Source organism: Strongyloides ratti (genome assembly GCF_001040885.1).
Source record: "Strongyloides ratti genome assembly S_ratti_ED321, chromosome : 2".
Classification (NCBI taxonomy): domain Eukaryota; kingdom Metazoa; phylum Nematoda; class Chromadorea; order Rhabditida; family Strongyloididae; genus Strongyloides; species Strongyloides ratti.
In genome coordinates, this window is record NC_037308.1 from 12,107,890 (window position 1) to 12,126,087 (window position 18,198).

At 20.3% G+C, this 18,198-nt stretch overlaps 8 protein-coding genes across 8 annotated transcripts; 2 read left to right on the top strand and 6 right to left on the bottom strand.

Moving 5' to 3' along the window:
* Positions 1-141: 141 nt before the first annotated feature.
* Positions 142-910, bottom strand: SRAE_2000386800 (G protein-coupled receptor, rhodopsin-like family and GPCR, rhodopsin-like, 7TM domain-containing protein; the record flags this gene model as incomplete). The annotated part of the gene is made up of 2 exons (XM_024655113.1): positions 142-408; positions 449-910. 2 exons carry the CDS (start codon positions 908-910, stop codon positions 142-144), a joined length of 729 nt encoding a protein of 242 aa, XP_024508418.1.
* A 1,025-nt stretch (positions 911-1,935) lies between these two features.
* SRAE_2000386900 (Protein SEC13 homolog) lies at positions 1,936-2,932 on the bottom strand (the record flags this gene model as incomplete). Its single annotated transcript, XM_024655114.1, has 2 exons — positions 1,936-2,028; positions 2,078-2,932. The coding sequence occupies 2 exons, from the start codon at positions 2,930-2,932 to the stop codon at positions 1,936-1,938; spliced, it is 948 nt and encodes a 315-aa protein (XP_024508419.1).
* Positions 2,933-3,867: 935 nt separating this feature from the next.
* SRAE_2000387000 (Hypothetical protein) lies at positions 3,868-4,839 on the bottom strand (the record flags this gene model as incomplete). The annotated part of the gene is made up of 1 exon (XM_024655115.1): positions 3,868-4,839. The coding sequence occupies one exon, from the start codon at positions 4,837-4,839 to the stop codon at positions 3,868-3,870; it is 972 nt and encodes a 323-aa protein (XP_024508420.1).
* Positions 4,840-7,547: 2,708 nt separating this feature from the next.
* On the top strand, positions 7,548-8,879 carry SRAE_2000387100 (Hypothetical protein; the record flags this gene model as incomplete). Its single annotated transcript, XM_024655116.1, has 2 exons — positions 7,548-7,639; positions 8,447-8,879. The coding sequence occupies 2 exons, from the start codon at positions 7,548-7,550 to the stop codon at positions 8,877-8,879; spliced, it is 525 nt and encodes a 174-aa protein (XP_024508421.1).
* Positions 8,880-9,250: 371 nt separating this feature from the next.
* On the bottom strand, positions 9,251-9,838 carry SRAE_2000387200 (Hypothetical protein; the record flags this gene model as incomplete). Its single annotated transcript, XM_024655118.1, has 2 exons — positions 9,251-9,485; positions 9,534-9,838. 2 exons carry the CDS (start codon positions 9,836-9,838, stop codon positions 9,251-9,253), a joined length of 540 nt encoding a protein of 179 aa, XP_024508422.1.
* A 415-nt stretch (positions 9,839-10,253) lies between these two features.
* On the bottom strand, positions 10,254-11,271 carry SRAE_2000387300 (Uncharacterised protein family UPF0564-containing protein; the record flags this gene model as incomplete). The annotated part of the gene is made up of 2 exons (XM_024655119.1): positions 10,254-11,050; positions 11,091-11,271. The coding sequence occupies 2 exons, from the start codon at positions 11,269-11,271 to the stop codon at positions 10,254-10,256; spliced, it is 978 nt and encodes a 325-aa protein (XP_024508423.1).
* A 1,193-nt stretch (positions 11,272-12,464) lies between these two features.
* On the bottom strand, positions 12,465-13,721 carry SRAE_2000387400 (Initiation factor eIF-4 gamma, MA3 domain and MIF4-like, type 1/2/3 domain and Armadillo-type fold domain-containing protein; the record flags this gene model as incomplete). The annotated part of the gene is made up of 2 exons (XM_024655120.1): positions 12,465-13,513; positions 13,559-13,721. The coding sequence occupies 2 exons, from the start codon at positions 13,719-13,721 to the stop codon at positions 12,465-12,467; spliced, it is 1,212 nt and encodes a 403-aa protein (XP_024508424.1).
* Positions 13,722-16,544: 2,823 nt separating this feature from the next.
* SRAE_2000387500 (Hypothetical protein) lies at positions 16,545-17,252 on the top strand (the record flags this gene model as incomplete). The annotated part of the gene is made up of 1 exon (XM_024655121.1): positions 16,545-17,252. The coding sequence occupies one exon, from the start codon at positions 16,545-16,547 to the stop codon at positions 17,250-17,252; it is 708 nt and encodes a 235-aa protein (XP_024508425.1).
* Positions 17,253-18,198: the final 946 nt, after the last annotated feature.

The window sequence follows — 18,198 nt, forward strand, 5'->3', positions numbered from 1 at the left end:
AACAATCCATTTGTGTTTATAAATAAAACTTGCATATAAAATTAATTAAGTTAGAAAATTATGTTATTTTAATATAAAATGACTAGATAAATTTTTATTTTGTGATAAGTAATTCAATCATAGATGGGATTTTAAATATACTTATTGTTGTCCCATAGTTTCATAGATTGTTGTTGATAGATAAAATGCGTTACATGCGAATTGTGAAAAATACAATAATTGAACAAAGCCTTCAATAATTTGATTTGAAAACATTAATATTGCTGCTTCTGGATAGATTATATTTAATAATCTAAGTGCCATTGATGGTGTATTACATATAAGATTAATAGCAGAAATAATAATTGACCGTATAAATATAAAATTTCGTTTTTTATTATAGTTATCGCTACGAATTATAAATGTTTCCTAAATTTTTTATGTAATTAAAAAATAGTTTAAAAAATACCTTTACTCCAGCATCAGACTTTTTTATTTCTGCCCATTCCATACATGATGCTTTTCTAATTCTCATTTCTAATGAGCATACAGATGATAAAGCTAATTGTTCTTTACCACCCCATGCTTTTGAGGGTGAATTTCCGTAAACTTTTAAAAATACATATCCGTCCAGGAAAAGTCTAACTGTTGATGGTATAATAAACATAACAATAATATCTGCAATCAAAAAAATATCATTAACTCCAGGAACTACCTCTTCATCATCCAGACAAGCCTTAAAATATTTAACATATTTGACAGTTTTCAATATCCAACATTCAAAAATTATACATGAAATTGCGATAATAATAAGTGCTAGTTGTGGTTCTCTCCACAAAAGACGATATTTAATTGGACGTAAAATTGCGATAAATCTCATTGTAGCTAGTACCAACCAACACCAAACAGATAAAGCTGAAGTTACATGCATCAAATAAATGTCTATTTTGCAGAAATAAGTTAAAAAGTTTTCAAATGTTTCATGAAATTTATTGCCAAAATCTTGCTGTAAATATAAGTGAAAAAAAACTTGGGAAAGTTGAGTTAACAAACAAATAAAATCACAAATCGTCATTACTGTTAATGGAAGAGCACTAGAAGTTTGAAATTTTTGAGAAGAAAATTTGAAAATTTTATATAATTTTAAAAGAAGATAACTATTAAGAATAATACCAAGAATTGGAACTATAGAATTTAACAAATTTATTATTTTTCCAATATTAACCCAATTTTCTTGAGAAACCATGACTAAAATAATATAAAAGTTATTAATATTAAAAATTTTGTCAAGATACAAATAATAAAAATATTTGTAAAATATAATAAAATTGAGATACGTAATTATATTCTCAAGCAATTTATCTTTAAATAAAAATGTAAAAAAAAGAAAGATTCATAAATACGGAAGTTAAAAATAATAATATTATTAAAAGAAAACAAACTAAAATGATATTTATAAAATATTAGTATGAATAGATATTATCGTATAAATTTATATAAGTACAAAAATTTCTTATAAAAAACCATTTTAACATATTCCGCAATATTTTGTTATAATTATTCATCTTTACTTATCACATCATAAATTTAATTAATTTTTATTTTGAATTAATTTTCTTACTAACAAAATAAAAAGGAAAACGATAAAAAGTATCATTGGTTTTAAGTCTATAAATTATAAGGATTAAATTTAGTAGCCGTGCATCATGCTAATTATTACAAAAATGTCATAAAGTTGTTTTAAATATATTCCTAAAGTTAAAGCTCTATTAGTTACTTATCAAAAATATAACTATTTTAAAAATGACAAGAGAAAATTGAAAAAATAGGAAATTATAAATTTTTCTATCAGGTAGTATAAAGAAATTTTTCATAATATATAGTAATAAAAAATACACAAGAAAAATATTATTTTATTTTTAAAAAATATTTGAATTAAAATAAATTATAAAATTGTTAATTTTTTGTTTTAGTTGTATTCTTAACTTGATCTTTTTTTGGAGATTTTAATTCAACCCATTCATCAATTAAATGTTTGTAAAGTTTTATCTAAAATTATTTTTTTTATTAATCTACTTTAAAAAATAGAAAAACTTACTGTTGAATCACCTGCAGATACACATAATACATCACCAACTGTATTAAAACTAAGACTTGTGGCATACTCATCTAAGGTATCTAATATATGCTTCTTCCATTTTGTCTCATTATTTCCATAATTACATGTCCATAAAATTACTCTATTATCTTGACCACAAGAAGCTATTGTAGCAATACCATTAACTCCAAATGGAGCCCAAGCTACATCCCTGACAAAATCATCATGACCTTCTAACGTATGTTCTAATTCCCACTTTCCACTACCATCGATAAAACTCCAAATTTTTACTTTTTTATCATTACCACAACTAACAAATTTTTTACAAATAACCTTTGCAGTCATCTCATCTGTTGAGAATCCACTTATACCATATGGAGCAAATGAAACACCATTAACTCCATCTTCATGAGCGTTATCTATACAAGTACCTTTCCATTCATCATTAACTTGCTCAATTATGCTAACTCTTCCATCTGTTGAACCACAAACAAGAATAAGTCCATGTTGTCTAGGTGCCCAATCAACAGAATTTACACTAGCTTCATGTTGAGAATATTCAAACATTTTTTGCCACTTTAAATTTGTTTCTTTCCATATAATAACTTTCTTATCATAAGAACATGATGCCAATAAAAATTCTTCTGCCAATGGAGCCCATGCTACTTTCCATACTGGTCCCTCATGTCCAGATAACTCTGCCATTGGATATGACTGATTATTTGGTTTTACATCAAAAATTTTAACCATTCTATCAGCAGAACATGTTGCTAAACGATTTCCATATTCATTCATTTGAACATCATGAATGATATCACGATGTGCAGCATCAATTCGAGCCAAAGCAGCAACCATTCTTAAAACTTCACAACAACAAAAAAAAGTTTACAAATGTTAACAATTAAAAAGGATATTTAATATACAATGTTAGCGTAAATATGTATAACAATAAGTAATGCTGGAGAAAACGTACTTCATTCCACTAACCAACAATTTTCGTGTTAAAACATTTTTTTTTTTATAAAATCTTCAATTTAAAATAAATTATATCTTGACAAGTATATTTCATAACGGTTTTTTAAATATTCATCTTTTAAAAATATAAAATTAATTGTTTATGGACATTTTTGATATAACAAATATAAGGTTTTATAATAATTATATTCATTTTTCAAATATTTTTAAAATTTTTAATTATTTTTTTTTTCTTAATTATATCTATATATAGTGGCATATGAATTATAATAACTTTTTAATAAATTTGAATAATATTTTACATCTAAATTTATAACTTATAGTCGAAAAATTTTGAGCATATTACAAAATGACACTATATACAGTAGTTTATCATAATGTATTTAATAAAATAATTTAGAAAAAAATCCTTCATTTAATGAGTTGGAAATTAATTAATATTTAAAAAAATTTACTATAGTAAATTTTAAAATAATTGCAAAGTCAATTTGAATAAAATAAATTTAATACATAGTTAGTATTTTGTCAACTAAAATATATTAAAAATACCTAATAAGATTAATCTTTTTTGGAATAAATTTTAGTATTTTCTTTAAAATAATTTTATATAGTTATTTTAATGATATTGCATGGGAATATTTCAAAATTAAGAAGACAATAGTAGCAACATTTTATTTGAAAAAATAAAATTAATTTTTTTTTTCTGTAAGTTAGGGTAAAATTTTAGAACCTAATAATTTTACTTTATAAAAAAAATTGTTTATATAAAAGTTTTATTTTAAAAAACTTATAAAAATCGGTAAAATAATATTTTATTAAATTAATGATTTTACTCGGTTAGCCCAAATTTCAATATTATTGCAATACTCCTTTTTGTTTTTTAAAAACTCTCCATATGCAATAATGTCAGCAAGTGAATAATCACTAGATCCAGATAATGTATCATATGTCCCTAAGAATATTCCAACTTTACTCCATGTATCATCAGAAACTTTTGTACTATTTTGGAATGCAAATAAATTTAAAAATTTATCAATAGTATTTGAAAAGACATCAGAATCATATGAATATATACCCATTACAGATCCAAGGAATTTCCAAACTGGAACCAAACCTTCAGCAACAACTCCTTCAGAAGAAGCTTTTGGAATAGTAGTTTTGTCATTTTTAATTACCTTTACATCAAATGGTAAATTGTTCTTTTTTGCAGCTGCCTCCAATACATCAAACCAAGTAGAGTTAGTTGAAGACAACTCAACGGTAATATTTTTTTTTGGTACATTTTTCTGTTCCTTAAATTTTATAAGTGTTGGGGGTAAACAATAAGGATTGGAAGATTTAAGATCTGTTCTTTGAATATATGCTGAATCTTTAAGAGATGTATCATATTCAAATACTTTAGGTACCGGTTTTGAAGGAGCATCTTTATTGTTGGATGATACCTTTTCTTTCTTCTCTTGTTTTTCTTTCTTTCCTTGGTTTTCTTTTGTTTTAGAGTCTGGAATTTCCTTTGAAACAGTTTCTTTTGCTGGTTCAGAAGCATACTTTGATATTAATTGATCAAAATTTTTTTTCAAAGCAATAATATCTTTTATAAGTTTTGCTTGTTGAGAAATAAATTCATTTTCAACAAATTCTGGTATCTCATAGTTAATTTTATCATCAGAAGATGATGAATTTGTATTCAAATTTGTAATTTCATCTCCATAATATGAAGGAAGAGTATACATTACTGGCGCAGGTATAACGGTGAAATCCAATGAAAAATTAGGTTTTAAAGTATACATATCTGGAAAATACTAAAGTTTTATAATTAATAAATTTTTTGTTTAATAATTAAAGTAAATATTATTTTTTTGTCAAGGGCATTTTTCCAATAAATCGAGAAAATCTTTTTAAGATTAATATTGTCTATAATAATTAAAAATATGATATACCTTTATCTTATGAGATAATGATAAATTTGATATTTTTGAACTAATTACATAATAAAAATATTAATAAATGTTTTTATTATTTTGAAAAAAATTATTTTTAGTTTTATGATATTAATGATAACCTGGCACAGATTGACAAACATATTGAAAAAATTAAAAATATATTGAAAAAATGTGTTGATTGATATTTAATACTATTAAAAGATTAATCAAATATCCATCACTTTTGCAGCACTTTTTTCCCACATTATTTTTCTACTATCGTAGGTAGTATATGTTGTGACAGCTTTTTACTTTTCTACAAAAAGATTGTTAAAATAAATGTTATTAATGCTAATAATAATATAAAAAGTTAACATAAGAAAATAAATCATCTTCCTAGTTTGAATGACGTCAATGATTCTTTTATCAAAAGAAGATATATATACAAAATTAGTATAAAATGCTAATAATAGCAGAAGGTGATTAATGATAATGGTAAAATAAATTAAAGAAATTTTGCAGACCGTCTTCCACTACACATGTGCTTAATTTTATACTTTCTGACCGATAAATTTTATTTACAACGTTTTTAATGTTTCTTTTTTCTTTTGAATTAATGCTTTTCAAATAAATTTTAATTTAATAAATACATTTATTCTTTCTTTTGTTTTTTTTTTATACTTATATTTTATCTCTTAAAATTGTTCTGTAATAATGAAAACGATTATTTATATATTGAAAGTATATTAACGATTCACATTAACATCATGAATAATCTACTTTTAAAAGTATTCTCAATTTTACTACAGAAGAAATTTATTTTTAATATTATTCAAGCACGCAATAATATTTTTTTTTTGGATAAAATATAAGTTGATTCCGTCATTTATTATAGCAAGAAATTTTGTATGAATTTTTCTAATAAAATATTGATAAGATTTTTAAGTTTTTAAATTTATTGAAGTTCTTACTTTTCTATTTTGTCAGTTTTAAAATTGAAAAAAAAATTTTTTATCAACTTCCTTAAGAAGTATGATGGATAATATTTTAAAATTAAAAAAATAAATATATTTTAAAAATATTTATTTAATTAATATTTGTTCCACCAGTATACATTTACTTTAAAAGTGAAACTTAGTACTTTAATTTATTATTATCAATTATATTAAGTATATATTTTAATAAATATTGATAAATATTATATAAATTTAATATTAAAATTATTAGTAATTTAAAATTGTAAGTTAAAATCAAGAGTAAATATAGTATTACTTCATAATAATTGATTCAAATGCCTACTTTTAATTTTGCAAAATTATTTTTATTATTGAAACTAAATTTCAATCAAAAACAATAAGAGGTTGCTAGAAACATTTCTTGTTGATTATTTGTTGTTGACATCATTGTTATATTATAATTGCCATATTTTATAGCCCCTAATTTTTTTTTTTTTTTTTGTTATATATTGCCTCTTTTGTGATAACTTTTATAAGAAGGGGCTTAATATATATTTAAAAATTTTTATCATAAATTTCTTTTTGTCACGTAATTATATGTTTGATAAAATATTTTTTGTTACTTTCTAAGATGTTCTTAGGATATATTCATTTTTGAATCATTAAACTATTATAATTCTAATATTTAAAATAAGCTTGAAAAACCAAAATATTTCTATTAAAAAGGCAATTAATGATAATATAAAAGAAATTTAATGGAAACCATTTTTTTTTCACACATTATTACCATATAAATTTTATCTTTTAATGCTCTTTTGTTAAAATTAAAAAGCTATATTTAGATAAAATTTAAATTTTGATAAAATTACATGAGAGGTAAAGAAAAATTTTAAGAACACATTATTTTTTATTTCTTTCAAAATAACAAAAAAATTATTTTATTGAAAAATAATATATATATATATACTGAATGCATTATATCTATTATGTTATTTTAAATCAAAAATAAAAAAAAAACAGCTTTTCTAGTATTCTATCACCTAAAAACAATCGTATATCTTAGCCTTTTTCTATATATATTTATTAGAAAAAAAAATATGTTGTCCTTGAGATTTTAATGTATAATAAAGGTGATTGTACTCATTTATTTTTTAATATAAATATTAAAAATATTTACTTTTTATTAATTTTTCATTTTAAATTACCAATAGTGTTTGATTATTTTAATTATCCCTTTTTTAGAATGATATATTATATTTTTAATATATATATACAATCATTATAATCTTTGTAACAGAATAATTATAAAAACATTTTTATATAAAACATAAATTATAAATTAAAAATCTCTATTTTCATGAATTTTAAAAAAAAAATATTTCACTTAAAATTATTTATCCTTATTAGCAATTATTATTTTATGTTTTTAGATATTCAATTTCTTATAATACCAAAAGTCCTATATTTTATAATACTACAATTAAATAAACAAATAGAAAGAAAAAATTCAATGTCCCATTATTTTTTCGAATGTTTCTTGTTGTTACAATACTTATTTTATTTGTTTACACCATTTTACTTCTTATATTTTTTATTGGATGGTGTACTATAATTCCTACAATGTGTCATTCAAGAAAAGAATTACCATTTGCATCAATTAAAAGTCCAAGAAGAAATACCGCAATAACAGATCTTGAATCTCTCTCATCAAAGTAAGTTTATTTAACTTTAAAATATTATTTTTTGAAATGTTAAAGAATAAAATTTTAAGTATTATATATCTTACTTTAAACCCATGTTGTTATGTTTATATAAAAATTATAATAAAATAACTTAAAAATCTTATAGATTATATAAATAGATAATAATTTTTATTATAAAGAATATATTATTACTTAATGTTTTACATAATTATTTGAAGTTTCATTAATTAGTTATATAATGTTATCTTTTATTTAAACATTTTTAATTTATTTTAATAAATTAATTCTTAGAATTATTTTAGTAAACTTTCGTATAACAATTATAAAGAGGGAAAAGATAATGATTTAATTTAAATATTATTGTTATAGAAGCTCAATCAAAAGTGATACAATATTTAAAGAGATATAATGTTAACTAAAGTGTTAAAGTAAAATTCAGTAAAAAAAATTTTTATAATGACATAAAATTAATTTAATCATCTGTTTGATGTTAAAATAATAACAATGTTAGTTTAAATATTGTTAAGAAATAAAATATTCATTAATTTTAACAACGATTTTATCCAAAATATAATAATTATAAATTATTAAAACGTTATGTAAAATAATATTTACAATATATAATTTTACAAAAATATATAATTATTAAAATAACATTAAATAAATCAACTGACAATTTAGTATATTTTTTGAAAGTAACAAGCATAATTTTTAATTAATATTTTATTTTAAATGTCATCATTCAATTTTTATAAATAATTTATTATTTAAAAAAAAAATTAAATATTTATTTAAGTAAATAAAAATTATTTATAGTTTATCACTTGATGGAACTGTAGCATCTAAACTTTCTATAACAAAATCAAGAGAAAGTAGTGTTAATATTGATGTAATAAGAAAATATTCATCAACAAGACGTCAATCAGACTATTTACATCCTAAATATTCTTTACCACCAATTAAAATTCAACTCGATGATAGTGATTTACTAATGGAATTTGAAAATGTTTTAAGAACACCAATTGGTAATAATTTACCATCTTCTAAAAGTAACTCCTCAAGACACTCCCCAATAAATTCATGTTCAATAGAAATTGAAGATGAAGAAAATTATTATAAAATGTTAACAAAACATAATTTTCCAAACGAAAAATTAATGGAAAGAACAATACCAATACAAGATTCTCGACTTTTAACAATTCCTGTTAATATTAATGCAACTTCTTCTGCTAAATTATTACCGGTATAATTTCATAATGATTAAATTAGTGCTTTTTTAAAATTAAAAAATATAATTGGGTATTTTTAAAATCCTTTACTTCTTTTTTTAATATAAATACATTTATTTAAAGTAAAAAAAAATTGCTTCAAAAGAATAAAATTTTCTATTTACACTTATATATATATATATATATATATTTTTTTTTTGACAACACTTAAAATAATATATCTAATAAAATATTTTTATATTTGTTAAAGTATTAAGTATTAATGAAATACAATATTAGAATTACTTTTAAAATAAGTACACAGTTATTTAACAAAATATATACTGATAATTTGATAATTGATAAAGAAAAATAACTTATTTCTCGCTAAAAATTATTTGTAAAATGATATTTAAATTTCAATAAAAGTAGAAGCTTTGAGAGGATCAGAGATTAAACATTTATGTTGATTGATTTTTCTTGTTCCTGGAAAACAAAAGTAATCTTCTTCAATCAAGAGATCCATTGATGGGCGTCCAAGAATTTTTAAACTATTTGTATATTGAAATATTCCACCTTTTAAACCTATTTGTACGACACCTTTAAGTGTTGATGTTGCAGAAACTTTAACATTTTTTATTGGATCCCTTTTAAAATTTTTATAATAAATAATTTAAATAAAAAATAATACTTACATTTGTGCTGTAAATGTTGCATTGATTCTATATCCTTTATCATTAAGTCTTTCACCAGTTACCTGAAGTTTACCACAATCATTTTGTACAGATTTTTCTTTTTGAACATTTCCACAAACTTTCCAATGTTTATTTATAAATTTTAATGATGCTAAAATACTTTTTCTCATTGTTGTTTGCCATTTTTCTCCACTAGGAATAGAATTAATATCAGCATCTGGATAAAATACTGAAATTCTTGCAACTCTTATTGAATCAACAGTATCAATAGATAATATTGTTAATGATAATGTAAAAATTATCATTAAAATAAATATAAAAAGTGATATTTTTGGAATAGCCATATTTGGTAAGTAAAATTTTAAAAAAATAAATATAGCTTTTGTATATATATATATATATATATATATATTTATATTATAATAAAAAAGACCCTTTTATTAAAATATATATTATTATATTACTTTACAATTTTGAACTAGTTTGGTAAATATATATTAATATATATTTGATATACAATTTAATATCTTCTTAATCAACAGAATAATTATTTTAAAAGTAGGAAGAGATCATAGAAAAACTTGCCAGAGGGAATGAGACTGTATGAATTATAGATAAAATATTTTAAAGATTTACAAAATTTTGAATCTTATTGTTATTAAAAGATTATTTTATTTATAAGTTGTAATTGGTATCAAAGATAAATGTAAAGATTTATTTTTATCCATCATTAGTAGGAGAAGAATTTACAAGATTACCCATTGAATTTGTTAAACATTTTTTTCTTTTTTTTAATCTATCTTCAATACGAAAATGAAAAGGTTTAGGTATAGTTGATTGAAGTGTCAAAATATTTTTTAATCGACATCTTTTTTCATAATCTTTTTTTTGGAGGAAATTAAAATCTGGTAATGAATGTGATAATGGTCCTTTTGAAAGATTATTATCATTATTAAAACATCTTAATTGATGACGCAACTTGTTTTGAATCCTTGACTTTGCTTCATGAACCTCCAAACTAAATGGACTTTTAGAGGAGAGAAGTAATGAAACAGCACGATCATGTTTTCTAGATTCACGTATTTCATTTAGTGTTTTCAAATATTCCGGTTCTATATAGTTGGTAATTGGAACTGGACGTGCTTTAAATGGAGCAGTTTTTGGTGGTAAATCTAGATTGACACATTTGTGTGCCGTATGCCTTTCAACACAATTTCCAAAACTTTTACTCCTTTTTAATTCACCTATCTTTATTGAAGGATCCCTTTGATATGTTGTTTTTGGTATTTTTTTTGAAATATGTGTTAAATATCTACTTTTAGCAATCCTTAATTCTTCTTCTCTTTCCTTCTCTTCAAGTAAACTTTTTAAAAATTTTTTTGAATATGTTGCTTCAATTGGTGGTCTATGCATAAATTTAAATGGTTTAACAACAGTTGGTTTCCAATCTTTTCCAAATTTTATTTTATTTTTATTTTCTTTTTTTTGAAACATACTATCATTCATTTCACATAATCCTTTAAAATATTAATAAAATTATATTTTTTTTAAACTTACGTAATTGTCTTGAATTAGAAAATATATGATTATCATATATACAATATGGACATTCATTATTATAATTTATATAATTATTTTTAATATAATTTTCATTAATTAATTCTTCAATATAATCACACTCATTTCTTAATTTTTCTAAACAATTATCAATTTCAGTGGGATATTTTAATTGAGACATTTATAATATATTAAAAATATATATAAATAATAAATGTTTTTTTTTTAATTTTTTTTTATTAATTAAATAGTACAAAAATACTATACCTGAAAAAGTAAATAAAAATATTTGTTGTAAAATGTATGTAAAAATTTTAATACTAATCTTTTTTATATTTAATGTTGCCATGGTAGTAGTATTATTATAAAAAGAATTTTATCAAACAAAATTATGGCATACTTTGTATATTTTCTAGAAACACTTTTATTGTATTTAAATATTTACCTTTATTTATTTATTTTTACTTTAAGTAAGGTTATTACTCAATTTTAAGTGAATAACAAATCTTATTACTAACAATAAATGAATTTTTGCAAAATATATATAAACAATTTTATACTTTTATAATAATAAAAGATAATAATTTCTTTTTTAATATATATGTATATATTTATAATAATATTATTTCTATAAGGTAACTATTTTTAAAAGTTTTTATTTTATCAATACATTTTAAAATGCTTATAAAATTTATATAAATTTTAATAGTTATAAAAAAAATTATAAATACAATTTTATTAAAAAAAACAATATATATATATATATCATACGTCAATAAAAAAAATAAAATTCTTTAAAATAATAATAACATTTTAGTATTAGTTCATAAAAATATTTTGTTTTTCCCTTTTATTGCTTTTGGGATTTCCATTAAATTTGAAATTTATAATTTTAAAAATATTTTTATACGCATTAATTAATAGTAATAATGTTTTCATTATATTGTGATAAGAAAAGTTCAATAAATTATTTATTTTTGCACTTTTACTTTCTTTATCTAAATATTTTGTTTTTACAATTATATTAAGATTTAGTACATTTTGAAAAATCCCTTAGAATTAATAAAAATACTTATCAATTGTAAAAAGTAATTTTAAAATATCTATATATATACTTTTGTAAATTAAATATTAATTTAAAAACATTTTAAAATTAAAATATTTCATTTTTTAAAATAATATTTTATAAAAACAAAGAAAAAGAAATTTATAAAAAAAAAAAAATATACGTATTATAAAAACAATTTGTAATAACAATGCTTTTACAAAGTATATATATATAAATATATGAATAACCACAAGCATAACACTTCTTCTATTGAAACATTAAATTACAATAAAAGTTAAAGCAACAACATTCTTATTTTTTTAACATTATATGCATTTAATGCATTCATCAATTCCAAGTTCCTTTTTTTGGCGTAAAACATTAACAAAACCATCAGCCTCTTCTTTTCCAATTTTTAATTGATGATTTTTAATGTTTTGGAAGAATCTAACAAGACCTTCTTTAATAAATCTTGGTGGTAACTCATTATCATCATACATCTTCATTATTAATTCTCCTAAAAGAGCATTAACAGTCTTGTCATTCTCAATTGCAGAGATAATAGAACATTGGTAAACAATTTCATGTTTATATAAGGGAGATTGTAAATCAACTAATTTTTTTCTTGTCTCTTCAATACTATTAGCACGAAGATATTCTTTAATAATTAAAAATATTTGTTGAGATAAATTTTCAATTGGTTCATATCCAGTTACTTCTGGTATAATTTGTCTTATTTTTTCAGGTTTATTAACAATATTAATAGCTTTATTAATACAACTATCTGCTCCATCATAAAGACTAAATTTTCCAAGTAATCCCTGAAGATGTCCATCCTGATAAATATCATCAAGTGTAAGACGAGCCAAAAAAACAGCAAATAAATCTTCAACTTTTGGACAATCAAGTGACCATTCATTGATAGATAAAAGAACTTCTTCAATGACACATTGAAGTGGTCCATGTATATCAATGTATGATTTTTCCATTTTTTTAACTAAAGCAAATATTAAATCAGAAATTGCTCCATAAACTCCATAATCACCATTTGTCATTGGATAAGTTATAATTTTTTTCAATGTCTCTGTTATACATTTTTCATTCATAAATGGAAGAAGAATTTCAACAGTTTCATCAATATCTTGAGATGAAAAATAGTCAATTAATGACATTGAAACTACTTGTTCTGCTTTAGCTTTATTATAAATAGCATATGTTTCATTGTCATCTGAATCAGTATCAATATCTTCATCTGGAAGACCATCTACAATCAAATCATCATTATCATCTCCATCAATACTGGAGTAACGAGATTGTGAATGTCTAGATGATCTACGAGATCTAATTTTAGCTGGTGATTGCGTTGTACTATTTTCTATATATTTCAATTACAATTAAATTTAATTTTAATATCACTTACTATCAATTGAGTAAGAAGAACTATTTCGACTATTACGTTTACTCAAATTTTGTTGCTCCTTTAAAGATTGCCTTTTTTTAGATTCTTTTGTTGAAATAATTCCTGCTAAAATTTCAGGATCATCATTACACTCAGAAGTGTGGCGTGACAAAATGTAACTCATCTTTCTTTTTTTTTTTTACTAAATAGTAATAATAAATAATAAAACTAAAATTAACCTTAAAATTATATAAAGAAAAAAAAATAAAGTTGCATAGTTATAATATATATAAAAAAAAAAAAAATTTTTAACCACATGACTTGAAATGGAGGGATGAAATATTTGTATACTTCATGTGCGAAATGGGATATATGAATTGCTAAAAAAAAAATAACATTTTTCCAAATGTTTATTAAAGTTTAAAATAAATGAAATAATGTACATAAAATAAATATACATTTAGAAAAAAAAAATAGATTGAGGCAATAAAATAAAAAGAAGGACATTGTATTTTAGAGAGATAGATATATGAGTTGTTATATGAAACTATTGTTAAAGGAAAAAAAAGAAACCAAACTTATATATATATTGGGTGGTAAATTTTAAAAAATAATATTTTAATTTATGTTTATTTCAATTGGTACATAAAAGAAAAATTTTTTTTTTTAATTTTTAAACTAAAGAGGTAGTCAGTAATTAAAAAGTAAAAACATTAATGTAGTAAATAAAGTGTGTTTAGATAAAGTATTTGATAAAAAAAAGGGCGTTTGACGATAGAAAGTTTAAAACATATCTTTGATAGCGATTTATATAAAAATGACTAAAAAAATGTGATCTACAATTTATAATAGAAATTTTAGCAAATATTATTATTTCGTAGGGAAGTCACGAGACAGCAGTAAAAAAATTTATTATATTGTTTAAATAATAAAAAGTATAATTTTTTAAAGTATTTAGAATAAACCTATTCAGAAGACTTTCTCTCTCTCTCTCTTGCTCGCTCTCATGCTTTTTAGAAGGTTAACTAAAAACTATTAAATTATATATATTTGAAAAAAAAAAGTTTTAATTTTATTGTAAAAATGATAAAATAATTTTTTTTTTAATTAGAATATAAAAACTATAAATAAAGATTTTACACATTTTTACATCATTCATCAATATACTTAAATAATTTTGTTGATCAATGACCATAACTGGCATATACAAATTGTGCCTTTTACATATATATTATAAAATGATATTATGTATAGATATTTTATTTATTTATTGCCATTACAATAGAAAAATGGAAGAAAAAAAAAAGTAAATAATTTTTACTAAGATATAATAGTGTTAATTTACGGGGTAACTATCGATAGAAATATTTTTAAATAAAAATATTTATTATTTTACACATATTAACTTAATAGTAATATTGTATAAAAAAAATCTACTATAGATTTATTTAAAAAATACTTAATAGTTATATTTACAAAGAAAAGTTTATATATTATAGTAATAAAAAAATTAATACAATATTATATAATTAACTTTTAGTGAAATAACATTTTTATAACTTTGTACTAATTATTATTTAGTTTTTTTAAAATATTAAAAATGATAAATATTTTAATTGTAAGAAAAAGACAAAAACTATGTAGAATGTTTTTTATTAAATATAGGGGAAAGTTATTCTTAAAGAAAAACTTTTCATTTTTAAGAATAAACTTTTTTATTTTTATAAATAAATTTTTTTCAATAATATATTCATTGTATAATTTAATAACCATTGTTAGATTTAAATGACTTTTAATAAAAAAAAAGAAGTACTTCTGTATAGCTATTTTTCTAACAATGTACTTTGTTTAATTTAATATTATTTTCAAAATATATATTTAAATTAATAGTCATTATATCTTTAATAATTTGAATGTATTAATTTTTATAATACTTTAATAATAACTGTCATACTATCAAATTACCATTGATATTTATACTTTATTTTTGTATTAATTATAAACATACTAATAGTATTTTGCGATAATATATTGAAAGTTTATTTATACTTCTTAGATAATTCTTATCTATTGTATCAATCATAAACAATTATATTATATATTTCTTTTGATCTATGAATATATTTTAAAATAATTGCAATTCATTTTTTTTTTATTATTTGATCAAATATTTTTCTATTTAATGGCACAATCTTACAATTAAATAAACATCTCTTTCAATAATAACTTTTTATTTTACTTTTAAAAACATTGTATACTTTTAATGTAGAATATATATTATTATTTCAATATCTTTATATTTATATAATCAAAAAAGTAAAATATAATTTAATGCCTTTGTTTAAAGAAAAAAGAAAGAAATTTAGGCGCATATTTTTTCAAATAATTATTATATAATTTTTGTCATTTTTACTATTTATTTCTTATTCACAATAATCATGTTTAAATATAAATTAAATAACAAAAAAAAAAGTTAGTTTGATGAAAAGAATAACGATAATTTAAAGTTATAAACTTCCTTAAATATAACACTTCAATTAACAATCAAAGATATTTTTAAAATTTTTCTTATATACCAGAAAAAAAAATTATATGTATAAATAATTTTTTTTTAGAAGTTTAAAAATTTTGATAATAAGATAATATAAATAATTTAATCTTATAAAAAAGTATACAATTTGTGATGTAAGAAAACATCAAGATACAAATTAATCTCAAATTTATTTACTTATTTAGCTTTAATATGTATATTTAATAATATAAAAATTGTAATATTGAAATTTTTTATTAAAAATATTTTTGAATATTCATTATAAGAATGTAATATAAATATAAAATGTAAAAATTTAAATTGTTTATGATTTTATAAGTTAAATATAATATCTATAAATATAAATTTATTACATAATTTTTACTTAATTATTAAATATTATTATTAAAAATGTGGAATAAATGTACATTTTTTTATTTTTTTTTAATATCAATAAAAATTACTTTTATTTTTGGTATGGCATATCCAAATTTTATTAGTAAAATATTTTCAATATATATGAATATAACTCTTCATGTCAAAAATTCATATAATGCCAATTCTGATCTTGATGTAGATATTTTAATTGGAGGTAAAACTTATTATAGTTTAAACTTTTTAAATATGGATAATTCTAATGAAAGAATAGTTAGAGAAAAACAATCATACAATAATTTAAAAAAAGATGAATGTATTTTATTTGTTTCAAATTTTCATTTAACAGAAGAAGATAAGCCAACAAAACAATTTTCAAAAATAGATACTTTATATAATAAAGAATTTAATTCAACTGATTTTGGATTTGTTAATCATGAATGTATCTGGTCAACATTTTTTAACTTTGAAGAATATAAACTTAGTATTAGTTCATGTATACCAATCATTGATTTTTTTGCTTTATATACAAAAGGTTCATCATTAGAACCAGAATTGGTATTTGATAAATTTAATATAAGTATTTCAATAAGACTTAATCAAAATTTTGAAAAAATTTGTATGACACATTGTAATGATTTGATTAAATTTTTGAAAAAATTTGATGTATCATATATGATGCCTATTGGTAATCAAATTATATTAAATGAAAAAGTAATGCAAAAATTTACAAGAGATAAAAAATCATTTATTATGAATTCACCTATGATAGGAGACATCAATAATTTAATATTTAATTGTAATGAATAAGTATATTTTTTATTTTTATATTATATTTTAACTACATCCAAATAATTTTATTTTACATTTATCTTTATTAAACATACATATACAAAATTTATCTTATTCTAAAAATGTAATCTTTCTTTTTTCATAAAAAAAAGGGGTGTAATAATTTTCGAAATATTATCAAAGTCATGTACAAAGCATTTTATTTTTTGAGAACGCCTATTATTCATTTTTATTTTATCTATCGTTTCTATGGTAAAGCCAATAACTATAAGTTAAGAACATTTCATTTTCAAAGAAGATACTTTCATTGCTTCCGTACGTGTCTCTAATATAGTATAATTGTACGTATATAAATTATATATTAATGTGTTTTATATAAATATCTTTATAAATTTTCGACATCTTTTGATTTATATTAATACTCTTATATTTTTATTTATTCATTTACGTCCTTTTTTTTTACTTATAGTAAGCTATTGATCTCTTAAATAATGATAAAAATGTCTTTCTAATATAAAGTTAAAAAACATTTGATACTATTTCATTTTAAATACATTTAAATGATACTATTTATTCTTCATTTTTTTTATATAATTTCCATTAAAAAATTTAAATTTTTAAATATATAATTTTATACAATATCTTTTTATTTTTTTTTGAAACTATATTATTTGGTTGTATCTTATCTTAAATCTTCATAAATCTTAATAAATGTAGATTTTCTCTAACTACAAATATAAATACATACATTTTTCATTTCATTTTATTCACCACATGCAGTCATGTATATCTTATTTCATTTCTCTCCTGCATTTATATATATAACATTTTACTTTTATATATATATGTATATGAATAAAAGAGAATTAAAAAGAGGTCTGCTGTATTCAGATACATTTGTCCAATATATTTCTAATGTCTTCTTTTTATAGAGTTGTCGTTACAACAACTTACTGGGGTTAAT